Source organism: Myripristis murdjan, chromosome 9 (genome assembly GCF_902150065.1).
Source record: "Myripristis murdjan chromosome 9, fMyrMur1.1, whole genome shotgun sequence".
NCBI classification, from domain to species: Eukaryota; Metazoa; Chordata; class Actinopteri; order Holocentriformes; family Holocentridae; genus Myripristis; species Myripristis murdjan.
Window position 1 is genome coordinate 7,262,039 of NC_043988.1, and position 20,597 is coordinate 7,282,635.

Here is a 20,597-nt window from a genome sequence, read left to right on the forward strand (position 1 = left end):
TCTCGGCCCTCCTCTGCCGCTCGATATCATTTCTACCCGGCAGAGCTTTTTTCTCTTGCTCTCATTCCCTCCGGAGCCTCCATCTTCACCGCGATCGATACTTCCCTAATCCAGAGCTCGTAGTCTGACCTGGGGTAATCAGCTGACTTCCCATGCTGCCTGGCTGTGGGGTCAGGGGTCAAATGGCTGTATGGATTTGATCCTGTGATCAAATCACTTTGCTAGGTGGTGCTTTCAGATACAGCCGGCGGGGTCAAGAGCAATCGCTTGGTTTGTTTTGGTTTTTCTTTCTTTCTTTCCATGGAGAGAACAATGCAAGGTTGTTATGTGAGCCATGTAAAGTCTAACGTTAGCGCACCACTGCCCCGCTGGTCCATGGGTAATTTCATTTTTTTTTTTTTTTTGCTCCATTGTGTAGGTTTACAGCAGCCGTGACATTGTACGGTCACCTATAGGGGTGACACCATGCGGGCGTTGCGTTGATGCGTTGACTATAAATTCTGCCAATTCAGCTGAATCCGAAATAAATAGAATCAATCACTCTGGTTTTGGCCTGAAACGACTTGAAATGCTCATTGGAAAATCATTCACATAATAGAATGCTATAAATTGCAACTTTTTTTTGTCAATTAAGTTTGCTTTTATTGCATAAATAAATCTTTAACCCTTTATAGGGCACTCATTGAAATACTTTGAAATTCCAAAAAACAACCCTAGACTGTTATTAGTGAACATGACAGGACTTTATTAAAATTTTTCTAAAATTTTCATTTTGTAATAGAAAATCAAAGCCATTGAGATTGGTCAAATGGCACAATCATGTGACCTGGGATGTAGAGCGATCTTTGCTGATTGGCTGGGTGAAGACCAAATGATTATTGAACTGACTGAGACAGGGGATGGGCCTGATATGCAAAATTTCTGAAATGACCAAAAATAGTCACTTGCCCTATAAAGGGTTCATCTGTTTGTTGCACATTTTTTTCCCTGCAGAAAAAAAAAGGTCGTTTTACATTATTTGACGTGTTTATAGATGGATATAAACTTTTGGCTGAAAGTATTGAGTTGAGTCACTGAATTGGATCGCCATTTACAAACGCTAATCAAATTGAATCAGATAATTGAATTGACAAATGGTAAATGGTAAATGGATTCAGAGTCAGAGACGCCGCTCATCACCTGCAGCGCCCAGAGAGATGTTGATCTTTCCATGCAGCTATCTGGATGTCATACCAGCCCACTTGCACAAGCTCACACACACATTTATGTATGTGCAACCCACAAACACAACAAAGCCATGCCTGTTAGTTAATGCTTGCACGTACACACACATACACACACACACACACTCCACCCCCTCAGCTTCTTCAGTGACTCATGAGTTTCTCTCCAAGGCCTGGTTTTCACAGAGAGGGCGAGAACATGGGAGCGTGGCAGCAGAAACATCCTGTTCAGTCGTTATGAAAGTTGAGTCGGAGAAGGGGCTTCACCTTGGCGCACCTTGCATCACAAGGCCGGAGACACCCTGCAGCCCCTCAGAGAGCCCGCGGTTGTTTGGCACCTGGCAGGAGGTCCTCCAGCGATCCTGAGGCTCTGCTTGCACACCCCATCAGAGTGGCCACAGTGCCAATATCCCCACACCTCATCTCGGCGCCCGCAGGAGGGAAATTGCAAGTGGAAATTGATGTTGTTCCACCAGTATCAGGCACCATTTTGGTCCTCGACTATCTAAATGGACCATTACCCCCTCCCCGCGCTCTCGCCCTAGGAGATCGTGGTTTGTCAGCGCTCTCTCCTTTACAACCAGGAGCATCTCAATAGACGTCCGCCGAGAAATATCTTCCAGATTTAAGCCGCTCCCTCCGTCAATATGAAGATGTCTAAATTCTTGCATTCTCGGCTCGTCGGCCGCTTCGTCTAGATGATGGATCAATCGGAGCAGCTGCTGTCCCACTGTTAAATCAGACGCAGTGATTTTGCGCCTTTGTGGCCCCACATCCATTTTTCATACGGCGCATTTATTTCTTTTCTCCCACTCAAGCTCGACACTCAGTCAGCGCCTCAAAGGAATGTAGAGAAACTTGGGTTAGGGTTAGGGTTAGGGTTAGGGTGCTGCCCGTGTAACAAGCTGAACTCGCTGAATTGTGAAGTAAACAGCGTTAACCCTTTATAGGGCTTTTACATATCAGGCCCATCCTCTGTCTCAGTTAGTTCAATAATCATTTGGTCTTCACCCAGCCAATCAGCAAAGATGGCTCTACATCCCAGGTCACATGATTGTGGCATTTGACCAATCTCAATGGCTTTGATTTTCTATTACAAAACAAAAATTTTAGAAAAATTTTATAGAAGTAATAAAGTCCTGTCATGTTCTCTAATAACAGTCTAGGGTTGTTTTTTTTTTTAATTTCAAAGTATTTCAATGAGTGCCCTATAAAGGGTTAAATACAACACTTTATCATCCGGTTTTGAGTTTTGAATTCGTCAGGTGTAGACACGTTTAATGTCAGAAACGATTAAAAAAAGACTGTGCAGTATGTAATAATACGATGTGTCATTCATAACTATGGAGAAATGAAAACCTACAGGGCCAAATGGGTGGGGCCCTCTTCTAAAGTCTCCTATGATCTTGTATTTTACTGCATGTTAATTCAAGTGCATGCATTGGGAAGGCAAGGGGCCCCTACTGTACAGTGCAATGATGACCTGTGTTTATTATCACGCTATTGCATCTTTATATCTAGAGCTTCGTGCACGGCTGGAAACACGTCAGCTAATAGTTTGGAGATCGTGGAGAGTTATTGTATTTTTCTCTCACACTCCTCCTACCTCTCAGTGCTTTGCAGCGTAATCTGCCGCCAGTGACTTTGAACAGGCGGTCAAGCATTTTTCACAACCGTGGGTCCCGGGCCAAAGCGTAAATATCGTCATGTGTATGAACCATTTGTCTTTTGTTTTTGTGTGTTTTGAGAAGGAACTGACAGTGACACTTCCACGCCAGCAGCTCTGGCAGCTCTCGTTTTGTCTATTTTTTTTTTAGATATCTCTCCGCAAGTACAGGGCCGCGATCAGCATTCAGTCCCCGGCAGACGTTGACGCCGTGCCAGCCGGGCGAGGTCCTCCTCTGCTCCTCTCTCTCTATCTCCGAGGCAGAATTCGTGGCAGAGCCTTCCTCCGAGTGTGACAAGTGGAACTGTGTGATTAATTTGGCCAGTCGTTTTAATGTGCTCCGGGATGCGCGACGCTTATTGTCTTCCCCCCGCACGTCTATTGGAATCTGCCAGAGAAAATGTCCTGGAGAATCGAGACATCCATCCCTCCCTCCCCCTAGTGTTTTTTTTTTTTTTTTTTTTTCCCTCCCTCTCTCACAGCTCTCCTCAGCCCCGCTTCATTTCAGGCCTGAGCTACAGGGTCGTCATGGGGGCCGGCCCAGGTCGAGGCCCGGCTCCAGCCAGGGCCACTGGCAGAATAAATCTCCCGTCTCTGAAGTGTTGAAAGCTGTGTAAATGTCAAACGCATCCGTCTGATGTGCTGGGCTGAGGGGAGGGAGCGCTGGAGAGGAGGCTGGGAGGCTGGGAGGGAGGGCTGTGGATGAGCCATCCACTGAAGCCGGTCCCCTGTTACCCCTCGTGGCTGGCGGTTGCCAGGTGCAGATGTTGCTGCTTGCTCCCTGCCTCTGAAGAGCCAGCCAGGTTTTTTTTTTTTTTTTTTTTTCTTCCTGCGGTTTGTGAATATCCATGAGAGACAGAACCACTGGGGGCTTGGCTCCTGTCAGGCAGCTTAGCGAGCTGCATATCTCCCCGATTTTAACAACGTCCCCTCTGACCGCCGGACTTGTTGTTTAGGGAGGATTCTTTTTGGGGTTGTGGTTTTGCATTTTTACCAGTTGTTTTTTTTTTTTTGTAGAGCCTCCTCCCTTGTGTAGATATTCAAAGAAGGGGTGGGTACAACTTGACATGGCCTTCTTTTCTCGCTCTCTCTCTCTCTCACACACACACACACACACACACACACATGCAGGCCAATCTAATACTTTTATCGCTTCATTGTATTCCTTCTTTTGACTCAACCAAGTGTAATCGCCCAATAAGCAATCACCTACAGTACTGACTAAAACTGCTCTAACACCGCCTCTATCTGCACATCCCTTCATCTCTGTAGCATCCCCCCTGCCTCTTTTTACTGTTGTTTTGTTCCCCGTTTCCACCTGCCTCTCTCTCCCCTGCTGCGCTCTCTCTCTCTCTCTCTCTCTGTCTCTCTCTCTCTCTGTCTGTCTGAGCCATAGCTACTATCCGTCTCTGTGCTGTGCTGCAGTGCACGCTTCTTGTAAAGGGATAAGCACCATGCTGTGCTCTTTTGATATTATTTTTCCTCCTTGCCGGTTCCAGCCTCGCAAAGGCCTCATCTCCCGTCTCACGGCTACCCGCCGCAGCAGCCGGGCCAAGAGAGCGCCCAGGGAATAGACCGCTTCGACTGTTCATCTCCATCACCCAGGGCTTAGACCTGTCCCCAGTAATAGAGAAGAATCCACCGCTGCTCCGAGCGGGATGTTGTCCGCTCGCTCGCATGCTAAGAACACATTTACAGCTATTTCCTGGGGGTTAGTGAGCTGCAGGTTGGATCGATATTGTGTTTTTCTTTTTTTTCTTTTTTTTTTTTGACCGGACTGAGACAGGCGAAGGTTGTTTTGAATGTGCAATTCTGGCGAGGAACAAATGGGCAGTGATTACAGGTTGTGATGAGCAAGTAACAAGCGGTATAGAAATGGCTGACAATTAATTTGTCCAGAATCCTCAGTCTGAATGGGGAATTGATTGACAAGAAGCCTAAGCCACTTTCTCCTCTTAATGCCCCGTACTCTGTAATGAAGGTCTTTTGACAAGCAAAAGCCTGAAAATTAGGGTTTGCAAACATTCCCCCGAGAGAAAAGAGGATATGTTGCATATAAATGTGGCCAATTTCCCTATTTCTCCACTCCAAGCATATGTGGGCAGATGCCTATGCGCTCAAAATGAAGAGTTTCATTCCAAAACGAGATGGCGGCTGTTGTGTAAATTATGTGGCATCTACTATGACAAAATCATTTCAAGTTTTAAATTGAATATTAACTTTGCACATTATTGAAGGAAAGTGAGCAAAGGGCATGCACTGCCAAAACGCAAAATCTTACCGAGACTGTTTGTCTTATTTCAAGTCAAAAATGTCTTATTTCTAGTCCAAATATCTCATTACACTTAAAATAAGACATGATCACCTCAGAAGTAAATTGTTTTTAGATGATTTTCACTTGGCAAAATTTGCCAGTGGAAAAAGTGAAAATTCACTTGAAATAAGTGAAAATGAGCTAGAAACAAGAAACAAATTTTGCCAATGAAACAAGCAAATTTTCACTTGAAACAAGAGACAGTTGTCTAAAAACAAGTTACTTCTGAGGTGATCATGTCTTATTTTAAGTGTACAGTGGTCCCTCGTTTATCGCGGGGGTTACGTTCCAAAAATAACCCGCAATAGGCGAAATCCGCCAAGTAGTCAGCTTTATTTTTTACAGTTATTCTAGATGTTTTAAGGCTGTAAAACCCCTCACTACACACTTTAAACACTTTTCTCAGACAGGCATTAACATTTTCTCCCTTTTCTCTCTTGTTTAAACTCTCAAAGTTCAAACCTTTGTAGAAAAATAAGTCCAGTATTACAGAATGAACGCATTCTGTACTGTACAGGAGACACGGCACGGAGGAGATTGATTGACAATGGTCTACAGTCCGTTAGCCAATCAGGACGCAGAACACAATGCACTGTTAAAAAAAAAAAAAAAAAAAAGCATGCAAAATTGCACTAAAAAAAATCTGCGAGGCCGCGAAAGGTGAACCGCGTTGTAGCGAGGGACCACTGTAATGAGATATTTTGACTAGTAATAAGACATTTTTGACTTGAAATAAGACGAATAATCTCGGTAAGATATTGAGTTTTTGCAGCGGCATGGCATTTTTTTTTATGGAGCTGGAAACGTACAGTATTTTGTAAACCACCCATTTCAAAAACCTATGCACATATTCACTCATATTCAAACAAGCGCAATTGTCAGGCCGTTTTTTCCTTTCTGTCGGGGACGTTTTGTGTCGCCGTGCGTCCTTCTCTTCCGCTCCCAACCCTTTCATTCCTCGCTGCTCACTCACCGGCTCTGCAATCATACACAACAATCACTTCAGCTAGAAAGAAAGCGGCACGTTGAATATGCCGTTCGTGTTTATTTTCCTGACCTCCGGTAGGTGGACGTCCTTGTTCTAGGCCTCGCGCGGGAATGTGGAGTTGTTATTCCGCCGGCGAAGACGACGCGCAAACACGTCAACAATGAAGCCTGCTGAGGGGTTAAGTTGCAGCATTTTTTTTTCACTTGAAGCCTCTGTTATGCCTTGTCTTTGCAGAGAAGGATGAATCACAGGACAAGAAGCTTTTTTTTTTTTTTTCCCACCTCCTCCTCTCCTGAGAGATCTTGGCCACTGAGCCCTTGCACTGATTGCTCTCGTTACTTAATTATACATTTGGACCCACCGCACTCGCAACAAAGGGCCGCTGTGCCTCCATTGACCCGGCTCCCTCCTCATTGTGCCCGGCTCTGAAAGGGAGTCAAACAAAATAAAGAGGGTCCACTTAAATATGTTGCCACAGAGACTTAATTGACAGACTGAAGGCAGTTTTTCACCGGGGGCCCGCTCCCTCTCTGTGCGGCGCTCCGCTTGAGTCGCTCCGCTCCTCATGCATCCTGCTGTGAGGTCCAGTGGGATTGGCCCTGCAGCTCGGCCACTCCTGTTTCCACAACTTCACCGTCTATTGTCTCCGGGGAGGGGGTTACCAGCCAAGAGCATTTATTCACCATTAACCACAAGTGAACGTGAGAAACGGAAGCGGGGGATGGCATGGGCAGGATTTAGTACATGGAGAGAAAGCCCGCACTCACTGGGGATGTGGTTTTCAACCGTTTTATACAGCTTGAATTTATGATTTTTTTCACCAGCAACACGGGTGGTGTATTATGCATGGGTCAGTCGTGATAAATAAATCATTAAAAACATCTCAAAAATCCAATAGCCTACAGGATATATACCGTAAAAGCCAGAGGTTTTGCTTTTACAGTAAAAACTGACAAAAACCATTCCAGCAGTCTAAAGGAGAATGACGTTTTTCAGTATTTTGTCTGAATTGAAATATTTTAGAATCTGTTTATTTCCTTAAACATCTCTTGTGGCTGTCAGTATCAGCACATCACTAACAAAGCCTGTGTTGTTTTGTTAAGCTTTATTTAGTTTTGTTTGAGGCAGCACCTTAGACTGGGTCACCAAGTATTTCAATGCGGAAATGACTTTTAAAGTTTTTCAAGTTTGGAAAAAAAAAAAAAAAAAAATGAATGAATAGAAGGCAGTTTGGCCCCTGGCCCCACTTACAAAATAGACATAATTAACAATTCAACCCATTTTGTCATTCGCTTCTTTTGTACCTGTGCAAGTCTGCCATGCAAACCAAAGACTCACAGGCTTGTCATGAAGCAGATTTGAAATACCGCACTTAATAGGCCCTGGGTTTGAGGACTCACCGCCCAAGAACCGCGCGTCCTTGAGAAATAATCACCCGGTTTTACAGTGTAGTCAGAACAGGCCAAACGATAAGCTCTAACTGAATGGAAAGTCATTGACAAGGTGTGAATAACAGACTCCATTGTGCGGCGGTATTTGTTTTCCGTCTTTTTTTGCGAATGTGCGGCGTTAAATTTGCGACGGAAATCAGCAGAATGTAGCGTTGCTGTGCGGCGGTGCTGCTTTTGAAATCCGAACGTCTCTTAGACTGCCGCGCTCCCTTTCCCCCCCCCCCCCTCTTCGTTCGCCGCCGTTTGCGCTGAAAGCTGTCAGTGAACGAGAGGTTGCACACAAAAATAACATCTGCACTGATTATGAGCGACCGGGGGGGGGCGGGGGGGGCAAATGAATAATTCCTTATGTTTCCTGTGTCTGTCTCTTTTCTGTTGCAGTGTGACAGCGAGAGTGACATTGACGACAAGGTAAGACTGCTTTTTCCCTGTGTTTATTCGCCCGCCACATGAAGTGGCTGAGAGTTGTGAATAACAAATTTGAGCTCTCGACTAAAGGAGGGAGACAGTCACAGTGTGTTGTTAGCGGGAAGAGACGAGGGGTAATAGACACTCCGCCGGTCCCACCACTGTTGATCATTTGCATTTTACAGAGCAAGAAAGTGACAAGGAAAACATGCTACAGGAGGGGATTTTTTGTTTTTTTTTCTTTTTTGTTTTTTTTTTTGTGTTTTGTGTTTTTTTCAATGTTAGTTTTCTGTTTTTGGGGTGTAAGCAGATGTGGCATCTGTTATTTTTGGAGCACTTTACATCTGAACATAACACCTTAAATAATGCCTCCTAGCCTAGATCATAGTGTATGCCACCTAGTGTGTGATTATGCACTTAATCACAAGTTTCCCCTCAATAGACGCATTTAGCTTTGAGTGTCAAATGAATTTCATGCGCAAGACGTAGCACCTCCGTATAGTTCCCTCTGTATAGCAACGCTGCACGCGTCAAATGACACCCTGCAGCTTCGAGGCGGTGATGTCATCAGGTGCTCACCGTGCGACAGACTGACAGCAATAGTCGATCGGTGTTTTATCAATTTGCCCTCTGTGTGCGGGGGTTTATCGTGGGCTCGGAGGTGTCTGGCTGATGGCAGCCACCTGGTTACAAGATGAAGCGCCTTCGGGGAGCCTCATGCATCCTAATTTCCCCACAGTTTAGCAATTACTCCCTGGTAAATGAATGAGATAGCATGCCTAATCTCCTGTAAGCTTAGCTCCCAGTTCTGTGGAAATGTCTGCAGCTCGCCCTATAAATAATACATTGATGGCAGCCCCAATTTGCATTAACTGTAGCCTGGCAAGTCAATAGGCTTTTATCTCTTCAATGAAGCGAGAAGGAGCTGAGGCCGCTCGCTCGTTGACACGACAGAGGGAGGGTAGCAGGCCTGTCAGTCTTCATACGGCTGCCTGGCATCACTGTGGGGGGTAGAGAGGGAAGGAAGCTAGGAAAGAGGAGGGGAGGGAGAAAGGAAGGGAGGAGGGAAGTTTTCAGAAGAGTTGCTTTTCCTCTTGTCTACCTGTGCTTTCTTGTTTTTGTTTTTTTTTTTTTGTTTTTTTTTGTTTTTTTCCTCCTGCTTCTGGAATTTGAGACTTGCCGTGTAGTGTTGTCATGAGTTTTGGCAGAGTTTCATATCTAAAAACTGTATACGATGATATCATAACAAAGGGAGAGAGACAAGAGGGGGAAAAAAAAAACACACACCCAGCGATGTGTAACCACACCGCGGCTTTGCAGCAACTCTGGTACAGGCGTTTGATTTGTTGGTTGGGTGTTAGTCTGTGTTGGCTGTTAATGTGAAAGAGTTGCACACTTGGCTCTGGACTGATGGACTATTTAATGCTGTTACCATGTTTTCTCTGGTTTGACTCCATTGAATTTTGTGCTGACTACTACAGTTCACTGTCAAGAGCCAGACTGAGGCTCTGTTCATTCCAATCCTCCTCCTCCTCCTCCCCCTTCTTTTTCATCTTATTTTTACTATGACTATAACCAAAACTACTACTTCTTCTTCTGCTGCTGCTGCTGCTTCTTCTTCTGCTGCTTCTTCTTCCTCTTTTTCTCCCTCTCCTTCTTCTTTTTCTTCTTAATATCGCTATAACCAAAACTATTTCAGTCCACATGTCATGCATGCACATATGCAAGCTTTCAGTTTGGCGAAAGCTCACATTTGGTGAAAGTAATTGCAAGCGTTTGTGAAATTCAGTATTCCTTCGCAAAGCACTGAAGTGGTATGGTACACAAATTGACTTGTGAACACTAACGGCATGTTATGCTTGCAACAAGTTACCATGCATTCACTCCGTGAGCAAAGCAATGAACAAGTCGGAGGAATTCCATAAATTTCCTAATGAGTCGATCGGCCAGGGACCCTCGGCCGATGTGTGAATGGTCAGAGAGTTTGTTTTCATTTCTGAGCTGCAAGCGGCCAATCCAATCCGACATGCTTCCTCTTCTCCACCCTGGTATGATTTCTTTACATGATTAGCAGTTGGTCTTGGCAAGTTCCAAATGAGCAAGAACTTGATTGCAAACATTCAAAGCTGCCCACTTCTCTCAGTTTTTCTTCACAAGAATCTAGAAATAACCAGGTAAAAAAAAAACTGCTTGGAGAACACTTTCAACCACTACTGGGGTTGATGGTAAGTTTGAGAATAATTATTTTCTGTTTACTTTTGACTAATGCTATCTAATTATACACTTTAGTCAACTTGTGAAAATGACGTAACAGCATGCAAGGCCATACTGAAGCAGCTGGAATACAAGATTTACCTGTAGCTGCACAAGTTTGCGACATAGATGCAATCAGAGCCTGTGGTCCCGCCCACCAGTCAGAATACAGTGTCACATCAGCCGAGTCATTTTCAGTGTGAAACAAAAAGAAGTCCAAGGTAAGTATTTCTATTTCTATTTCTATTTACGTCTGGTTTTCATGAGGGACGTCTCGTATGAGGCTGCGTCCTGCTAACCAGGTTAGAGAGCCTACAGAAAATGTGACACTGATCATCGAAAGCATAGCCCTCAATACAATCGCGCCGTTGTGAATTCTTTGAAAGGTCACCGTGTTCATGTTATACCTGCCAAGAGTGCAAGCAGAAAAAAAAAAGCCTTAAGCAGCGCCGGCCTCTTTCATATCCTCAGACACCTAAATATCACCATAATCAAGATGATGAGAGCGAATCATGCATCGCAAATCGCCAGGGAAGGGAGTGGAAAAATGGTGGTGGTGGTTGGGAGGGGGGGGGGGGGGACGCCTTGACAAGCCATCACCAAAAGCAAAAAAAAGCGACAGTGAAAAAATTGGTCTCCATGAGGAGAAAGACAAACACTGTCATTTGTAATTGCCCACACTCAGGATAACTCGGCGGCGTTAATTTTCTGCAACGTTTCGCTGAAACAGGTGCCAGCTCCTCCCGTCTCCCTCCCAATGAAAACAAAGGCTCCTTTCACATCAGATTACCAGCCACCTGAACACCCACATTGTCAGGATTTCACAGATTAACTTAATTAGAATATTGCTTCCAGGTGTACCCCCAGGGTGCATTCAGTTACACTGTATTTGAACAAAGCTGACAGACTGCCGCCGCCGCCGCCGCACTAAGGCCAGTTTAGATAGCGGCGCCTTGCGAAACTCTCTGGTATCAAAGCGACGCTCGAGATATCATGTCCCGATGTGTTTCCAGAATGTGTCACACTTGAATTCTTTGGAGATTGCCCGGTCATCTCCGGTTCAGCGCGAGGCTGGCGTTAGGGTGATCTTTATGTAGATTGGCCCGGCCTTGGAGGAACAAGCAATCACAATGTGGGTATTGTGTTTCCATCACCGGCGTTTCTTCTTGGGAGGCCCGTCGTCTGATTTTCCAGGATTACATGATGCTTGACAATGAGAAGTATTCAAAGTAGGAAAAAAAAAAAAAAAAAAAAAAAAACAGCTACGACCTTGACTAACTTTGCTCATGACTGTGCCCTAAGGGGAAACCACATAATTAGGGATTCCTGATGGAGAAGAATGTTGTCTCTGTGTCTTTTAGTGTTATTAGAGCAACACTCGGTGTGTTTGCACATAGCCATGCTAAATTAGATGCTCATGAAGGGACTCACCACATGCTGGAGAAATGGCTCTGCAACAGAGGGACTGTGTGTACACAAAAGTCTGTTTTTCAGGCTTTTGCCACGGAATCGCGAACATCGTCACTTTGCTCTCGATCCAAAAGAGTTTGAGTCATTTTGTGTGTCACGGTCTCCGTGTCGCTGTCAGTTGATTAAAATGTACTTACATGCCTCAAAACACATGTTCGCCATTAGCTGGTGCACACAAAAATGTGTTTGTGAATGGGCCGCGCTTGTGTAACGGTGACATCTGAGATAACAAGATGTCACAAGGCCAATATTTAATAGAGCTGTGAATGAGATATGTGTTACTTCACATGGCGTCCTGTTATGTATTTTTATTTGGCTCATGGGAAAACTGTTTAGGGTTAAGTGAATGCTTTGACTATGTAAAACACATACTCTAACATGTTTCAATAGCTGACTTTTTTCTCCTAATGAAGTTAGAGCAAAAAAAAAAAAAAAAAAAAAAAAAAAAAAAAAAGCAAATCCCGTAATGTTATTAGAATTTACGCAATTTGACGACGGCAATAAAAAATTACCGCGCATTACCAGTTTGAACCTGTTCTCTTTGAAAAGGGGAGTCGGGTTGCGCAAGCACTTGACGAACGTTGCAAAATCCACGTCGGGCGCATAAGAACATGCAATATTAAGAGCGTTACTTGAACCCCCCCCCCCTTCCCCCGCTCCACCTGCGAAACATCGGAAAGCCAAGCCCAAACCGTGACAACGTGTGACATGTCTGTCTGAGACACTCCAAGTCAAGACGGTCATTTTCTTTCACTGGAGAGGAAGAGAGAGAGAGAGAGAGAGAGAGAGGGAGAGAAATAAGAGTGGGATTTAGCCCTTCTCAGTTTGTTCATGCACTCCCCTGAAGTGTCATCCTATCTCCATTAGGCCCCACTCTGCCGTCCTCGCCGGCTCCTCCAATTTCCTCTGTATTCTTTCACCCTGGCAAATAATACAGTGACTGTCTGTCTGTGCCCGAGCGATTATATTCTCTGCAGGCCCGGACGCCGCGGCTTCATGTCAGGGGCGTTGCCGCCGCCGCGTCACACCCGAAAGCGGCGGAGGACACCCAGGTCGGCTAATTCTATTTGGTCCTATTTGTCGAGCAGTCATTCAGCAGAAACTATATCTGTCTCCGGGGGAGTCTCCGAGGACCATTACCACATCCCGTCTATGAGCTCTTTTATGGCTCCGGCGTTCTCGTGTGCCAGGGTTAGCGCGCCGGCTTTGATTGGCACATTAATTCTTCCCTCTCCCCCCCCTTTATCTCCCCACCGTACGCGGGATGAATGCCGTATCACTGCGTCAGAGCGTCTCCGCCGGCTTATCGGTAATGGCTCGTCAGCCGGCGGTATCCTCCCAGGTGATGTATAGGGGGGAGTCTGCCCTCTGAAGCCGGCGGTGCAAGCGTCCCCCCCCCCGACAAAACACATCCTCGCGATGAGGATGTAAACGCAGAGCATAACCGCTAATGGCACCACTCCCCTCACCTGTCTATTTCTCTTACAATCATTTTTTTTTTTTCCCTCCCCGGTTTTCATTAACTACCTGCTCTCCGTCTCCCAGCGCCGGCGCTTTGCGTTTATTCCTCCTCCGTGGCCGTGTCAGAAAAGAAAAAAGGGAATCGTAATATGCATGCATGTAGGTGGCCGCACACACACACACACACACCCCCCCGCCCGTACCGCCGCCTCGCAAGATTCCGATTGCGTCCGAGAGTCGTCTCATTCAATAACAAACAGGCCACCCACCGGGGCCGCTGACAACCTTAACGTTTTTTTTTTTTTTACGGGCGGGGGAAAAAATGGACCGGCTTAATGTTTCGACACAAGTGATCATCCGTCCTCATCTCCTTAATGAAATTAGATTAAGTGCACCTGGGAAAGAGCTGAGAAAGCAGAATGCCTCGCCACCTCCTTTAATCTAAAACCAATTTGCCAGTAATATTCCGTCCCCCCCCCCACACACACCCCCCCAGCTTGGGATTCGCCGGCCCCGATTCAAAATGGAGGAGGAACAAGATGAGACCAGAGCTGACTGGTTGCATTCAGCTCCCCACAGGCGCTGTGAAATTAGAACTGACACCGGCAACACAGGCCTTAATATGGAGATGTCATTTTTCTCTCCTCTTGCTTTTGTCTTTCTCTTTCTCCCTCTCTCCCTCTCTCTCTCTCCTTCTCTCTCTCTCTCTCTTATTTGCTATTGCTCAGCTCCTTCCTCTGCTCGCTGTGTTTTTCAGTTTCTGCCCAGGCCCTAAAGTTGAAACAAAAAATATTCACATGTTCATGATCAACGGTTTTAGGTGAAAAGCGCTGCAAAACACGGCCAGAAATTGGACCGCCACGCCGCAAACATTGCTGTTTGGAACTGCGGGTTCCTGTTTGCATCAGCTGGTATCACGATCTTACTGTCCTCTAGCTATTTCACAAAGCCTGGGAACGTTTAAGCGTTTAATTTATATTGGGCTGTTTGCAACGTGCGCTCATCCCCGGTCAGCTCCAAGATCATGTGTGCCGTGTAGCGTATTTTATTTTTTTTTTTTCTTCCCTTCTTTTTTTGGGGGGGTTGTTGAGAGAGACACATCTGGTGCGCATTTGCCGTGTAAGTATGCGGTGATCTCGCAGCACATTCGGATTTGTCTCCGAAAACGCAGAAGGGAGCCGCTCGGTCTTAGGCGGATGTGCGCACGGCGGCGTCATGCGTTAGTTTGCAGGGGGAGATAGTGTAAGGGCACGCTCGGCGGAGAAAGCCTGCCCTAATGCATGTCGGGAAAGGGGAGAGGGGGGGGGGGCGTGATGACAGAGAGCGACTTGGAGCTTCTGCGGGGCCAGCCGGCAGACACGGGCCAACTGACATCAGCAAAGACGGCTTGTCACTAGCAATGCATGTCACACTGCGTTGCAGGGACAGCCAGCATTGCGATGGCGTCATTGGCGTGGCACCCAATCGCCTGCTCCAGATTCCCACTTAAAGGTTAGAGCTGATGTTGGCGTCGCCGATGAAAATAGAAGATTCGCGGCGAGTGAAACAACACCAGGCTCTCAGGGCAAAGGAGGGGGGGGGAGGTGTGAAAACATAACATGGCAGCATCCAGTCTATAATCTTCGCCGTTCGCTCACTGCCTCCTTCTCAGAGACATTGTTTGTGTTGGCAGAGTGCATTAATAGAACAAGTATTCCTCCCTTTGTTTTGTTAAAATCACAGCACACACACACACTCCCTTCCCTTCTTTAAAAACTGGCGCTCTGCTGACTCCTTGAGAAAAAACCTGTCACCACTCAGCCATGGTCGACAGCTTATGATCATTGTTATTGTGGGAATTATTGTTGCCTCAATGAGCACCAAGTTTTGCTCTGTGTTTTTCCTCCACCCTGACCTGATACATTTTTAGAGGTGGCTTTCTTCAAACACTGTTTTTTCCCCTCACCTGAGAGCCGAGAGTCCTGTAATAGCCAGGAGAATTTTCTGCAAGGGCCAGATGAAATGCTCCGTTTCACAATTTTCTGCCAGAGATCTCGTTGGTTCGATGACACGGTGATACAACCGAGCGCGGCGGCGCCACATCAAACAAGACAAGCTGTGAAGTATTCCGCCGCTGGTGGTAACACGTTACATCCAACCGATTCTTGTCTTTGCGGCGCCGTCATTACAGTAAAATATGCTCGCACGAGTGTGTTGAGTTTGCTTTTAGCTCATCTGAAACCGTCAGGCGAGCTGTTCTTTGTCATATTGTCAGCCCAAATGATTTCGAGTGCCGGTTCCATCCAACACGTGAAAGTATGCCTCTTCTGTTTTTAACTGTAAATGGTCAAACTACCATCTGTGTAAAGAGTCTGCAAAAATTTAGACAGGTTTAGTGCAATTAGCAAGTACAATGGAACCAGTTTTGGCGAGTAACAAGTTAAGTGTAGATAGATAGATAGATAGATAGATAGATAGATAGATAGATAGATAGATAGGTATACTTTATTGATCCCAGACTGTGAAATTCACAATTAATTAAATAAAAAAAAAATAAATGTAATTGTAATGAGTTACTGAAGAAAAACTGTATTTAAATTACAGTTACTAATCAAAATGCAGGTGATTACAAAGGGGTTACATCTGAATGTATTGTTTTCGGTAAAAAGCTTCGATGTAGAATATTCGTTCTGCTGCTTTGCATCTTTTTGCCGTGCAGGAATGACCTCTTCTGGCAGATTTCCAGACAACGTGGGTCAGCAAAGCTGTTGCCACAAATTTTAGTGAACGCCAACAAGGGTGGGATGGCTCTACCTCGAGACAGGCTCCATTCATCTGGCAGCATGCACTTAAATGTCGGGCGCTGGTTTTTGATTGGATCTCGGGTTTGAATTTGCACCGCCTCTCGTCTGCCAATCAAATCAATGCCCATTGCTCTGAACAACCAGTTTGCCGTTCCTGCAACCAGCCAACCACGTCAAGGAGGGTGGCCATGTCATCGGACAGAAGGCTGAAAATTCAACGTTTTCCCTCTGAAATCATAAAAGTGCTCTAGCCTTACGGTGCGGTGTAAAGCTTGTTTACCAGCTTGGTTGTCAATATAAAAAATGGTTATAAAAGTAATCAGAAAGTCATGTAATAAGTTACATTACTTTGACGAAGTAATCTGTACCCTACCGCATTTTGAAAGTAACCCTCCCAACACTGACCGTAACATGCTGCCTAGGCAGTAATGTCAGCGCAGTCATGTGACGCAGTGTTAAACACACAGCTAAATTCACTAAGCCTGCGCTCAGTGTGTGTCCACTCCACTCCAAAGCAGAATGGCAGGGCATTCATTGTTTTTGAAACGGCCCGTGTTTGAATAACAGTCCAAGTACTATATACATTTTTCCACATGAGTAATAAAAGTAAAATTGAGTCCATATTGGGTGCAGATGTTCTGTGGAGAGAGAGAGAAAAAAGGCACAAATGTTTTTGTGTACGTGGATGTAAGATTTGAGTGTTTCTGATCGTGCATAAACATAATGCCTAAGTGGCTTTTTATTCAATAAACATGGTCGGACTGTAATTACTTACACATTTCTGCTGGCTGGAAATGCAAGACAGGCTTTGTGTGTGTTTGGAGCTGGCGCACCAAGACTCATGTCTGTCCCAGCTTTGGCTTGTCTGCACAAGCCTCACTAATGCAAGTGGACTTGCTTTTCCTCCACAACAAATGGCATACGCAATCAGGGACAAATATAGAATTCCCTGTTGTTATTAGGAGTCAGTGCCATCGTGGATAATGTTTCCCCGAAGAATCGCTGCTTTCTCCCTGGCCAGGAATACATCAGTAAGAGGAGCTTAGGTCTACTGTGGCTGCGAAAAGAATGTTTAGAGAGCCTCAATTCCCTTTTCAGACAAAGAGGCCAGTCAGCCAAGTAGCACACCAGTCATTTTTTTTTTGTAGCTGCTATACAGGGAAAATCAACACACATTAATAAAGAGGAGTCATAGACCATCGTTATTTCCTGAGGCGCTCTATTTTGTCTCTGTTTACCAAATGTTTCCTACTGAAGTATCAGCCAAGTTTCTTTATGGGAAGGATCAAGCTATCTGCGGTGCTCATATTGGTGATGATGGACAATAAAGGAAGTGAGCACTGAGTCGCAGCCTCTCTCCCCCACCCAGCGAGAGAAGTGCACCCCTACATCCTTGGTCTAACCACTTCACCAGTGCAATCCAAACAGCCAGAGGCCCGTGGATGGGCTGGCAAATGCCAGACCTCAAGTCCTGCAGGCCCCCACGTCACTTGGGCCGTGGAGGGAATTTTCCGTGGGTGGATGTGTGTGTGTGTGATGTGGAGAGCTGAGATCAGGACCAAACACATACACACACAGGGGCCAGCTGCCTTCAATTAAGCCAGAAACCCCAGCCACTGCAGTCCCTCATGCACCAAACCAGCCCGCTTTGATCTGCACCAGCTGGGGGGGGGGGGAGGAAAGGTACAGAGCTTGAAAGATTACAGGAAAAAAAAATAATTATTGTATCAAAGGATGCTCCATAAAACTGAACAGGGGGATTTGGAGGCTCTGGGGGGGGGCAGCGGGGACGCGGGCACTAACGATGGTCGCCACTCGTGTTCATTTGCCAGTTCTTCGCCTCCGCAATTTGAGCGGGCTTTAATTAGGCAACGCACCTGGCCTCCCTCCGAAGTTCACTGCAGAACTCTCCCTGCCACTTTGGTTTTTATCGGCCCCGCAGATCAGCGGCGAAGGCCTCACCGGCATGATCGAAGTCGATTTGCATGTCGGTTTGGGCTTGACAGACAGAGGAGACGGGGGCTGCGCTCACGGGTTTTTGAGGTTTGGAGCCTCAGCCAGAGACCGGCATTAAAACTGTCCCCCTGCCAAGCGCCACAGACGCAGGCGGCATGGGCATCCATTAAATTAATTTGACTTCATTAGTGCGGACCTGCTAGGCCCGGGGTGCCCACAGAGATGCCGGGGGGGGGTAGGGGGGGAGGAGGGCCAGTTGAGTGGCATCAGCCGCTGCGCTCTGAGGAGAGCTAACACATGGCACTGACAGGCGGAATATGGCCCCGGTTCTTAGACTGGGACGGCTGCCAAACAAAGGCAACATGCGTCACTGGCTTTAGGGGAGCTCAATCAACACCAGTCGGAGCATTAACGCCATGCGCGCCATGCCACATCAGTGAGGACGCCGCGGGTCGCTGGGCGGCATGTAAGTCATGCGTGTGCACACGGTGAATGTGGCAGCGTGATATGATACAGAGACACTGCCAAGGGGTTGACCCACTGCCATCACCTTTCTATATGCTGGCAGAAGCCCTCATGTTATTAGGTTACAAAGCTCACATTTATGTATCTCCTGTTTGCAGTGTTGATTTATAGTAATAGCGCATGTCATCCTGCCAGCTTTAGTCCACATTATGCAAAGGGCCATCAGAGATCCACTGTTCATTGGTTTATCATCTCAGTAACCATAGCTGATCAAAAGTGGCATTCAAAAAGGAGATAGCATTTATTGCCATTACTTTTGGTATGCCAACAGTTTTTTTGTGCTCCACTTCTACAGAGGCCTTAAGCATTGTTTCCCCCCCCCCCCCCCCCACTTCAATTGAACATTTCCTGGTGGAAATGAAATCAATTATTCAAATGGCAGGCTACGTTGGAATCCTGCAGATAGGCCGGCTATACATTGCATTTGATAACTAAATTTCACTACAAAGAGCACTTTTGTAGATAAAACATACTCCTTCTTAATGGGCATAAATATGAAATTTCAATGGTATTTTTTTTTTCCCCCCTACCTTGTTGGTGAATTCTTTTTTTTTATGAGCGGAATAAAATAAGCTTGTTCGAAGACTAATAGACTGAATACGGTACATAAATTACTGCTTTGGAGTTGAAAAGTGATCCAGGGCTATAATCTTTAGAAGAAATTATTCCTGGATCCCCAATCTTTTCAGACCACTTTTCATCCGTCTACCAAAAATAATACGACTATGTTTTTTGGGTCGTTTTTTTTTTTTTTTTTTTTTTTTTTTTTTTTTGTCACTGCAGTGGTCCGGAACAATAATAGCCCACTATTGCCGGCTATAGATCAGGAGAGGTTGCATGCCTTGCTCAGCAGCACTCCCGCTGAATTTTTAACCAGCAACCTCTTCTTGGTCCCCAGCCGGCCTCTCTAACCTCTAGGCAACCACTTCCAGCTTCTGGACTTGACCCGCGCTCTGCTGGGAGTGCTGCACCTGATAAATAAAGCAGTATGGAAATAAATAAATAATGGGAGGCAGTAAGTCCGGATAGGACTGGAGGTAGCCTGAGGGTGGTAAGTGTTGTGTCTGACAGCAGCGAGCACTTTGATCAGAGGGCCCCGTCTGAAGATCGCTTCCACATCTGCACAGGGGGAACGAGCTGTAAACTGCCAAGAAGCATTTTAATGACAGTTGGATTATAAAATGAAAGAGGGCTCCAGATGGCAGGCAGTGCAGCGGCTGCGGTTCGGGGGGAGGCTGTTTAAACTGCTTTTTTATTGATAAAATATGGGGTGAAAAATTGCGCGGGGCTTATTAGGCGTCCCGCTGTGATGTTGCTCAGCTGGCCAAGCTGTTCACCGTGGCCCCCGTCCAAACATGCCTCCATAAATTTTTAGCAGTACCTTTAAATCTGTAAGATCCCTGCTTGTTAAGTTCACCCTGGCTCCCCTGAACCCGCCACCAATCCCCCAAACCCCCCACACCGCATTTCTCCTTTGAAAAGACTCGGTTGTGTTTTTTTGTTGTTGTTGTTGTTTTTGTTTTTTTGCTTTTTTTTTTTTTTTTTTTTTTTTAGGCCGGCTGGATGAAAGCGACGCGAGTAGCTCGACATAGACTCAGGAGGTTGGCGGGCGGGCGGGGGGGGTTCCCGCTTAGTGTGCTCATTACCATCCGCCAAGAACTAGTGTTTAGCCCTTTAACGACTTAATTCCTGCATGATTTCATTAGCTTGACTCTCCTTCTGATGTAAAATGAGACCGGCCTTATTAATAGAAGACATTGCAGTCGTGTTTTCCAAGCAGATCCACAGGGCACAAGACCGAAATAGTCATCCGGGCATTGACACTTAGCAACTGGCTGCAAACAGAGGACCGCCGAGCCAGAGTGGAGGAACAGTTGGACCCGGTGTGAACCGACCGCCGAGTTAATGCCCGAATTGCGCGAATAGCAACGTGCATCAGGATATAATAAGAGAGTTCCTTTTAGGAGGTGTGGAATGGCCGTGGCTTGTGGGAGTAATGAAGGTCCTTTTCAGAGGCACCACCCAGAGGCTTGATGGATGCACAAGCTGGAGAGAAGTCATGCTGGCTCAGCGGAGGGCACAAGGCACCGTCATTAGGA

The 20,597-nt window shown here is 46.1% G+C and overlaps 1 protein-coding gene across 6 annotated transcripts in view; it reads left to right on the plus strand.

Moving 5' to 3' along the window:
* The window catches only part of fbrsl1 (fibrosin-like 1), a 310,964-nt gene that overhangs the window by 205,202 nt on the left and 85,165 nt on the right, over nt 1-20,597 (plus strand). For all 6 annotated transcript variants that reach the window (XM_030060070.1, XM_030060065.1, XM_030060068.1 and 3 more), the window contains exon 5: nt 8,024-8,053. In XM_030060070.1, coding sequence (XP_029915930.1) covers nt 8,024-8,053 — 30 coding nt within the window. The remainder of the gene's footprint in view (nt 1-8,023; nt 8,054-20,597) is intronic.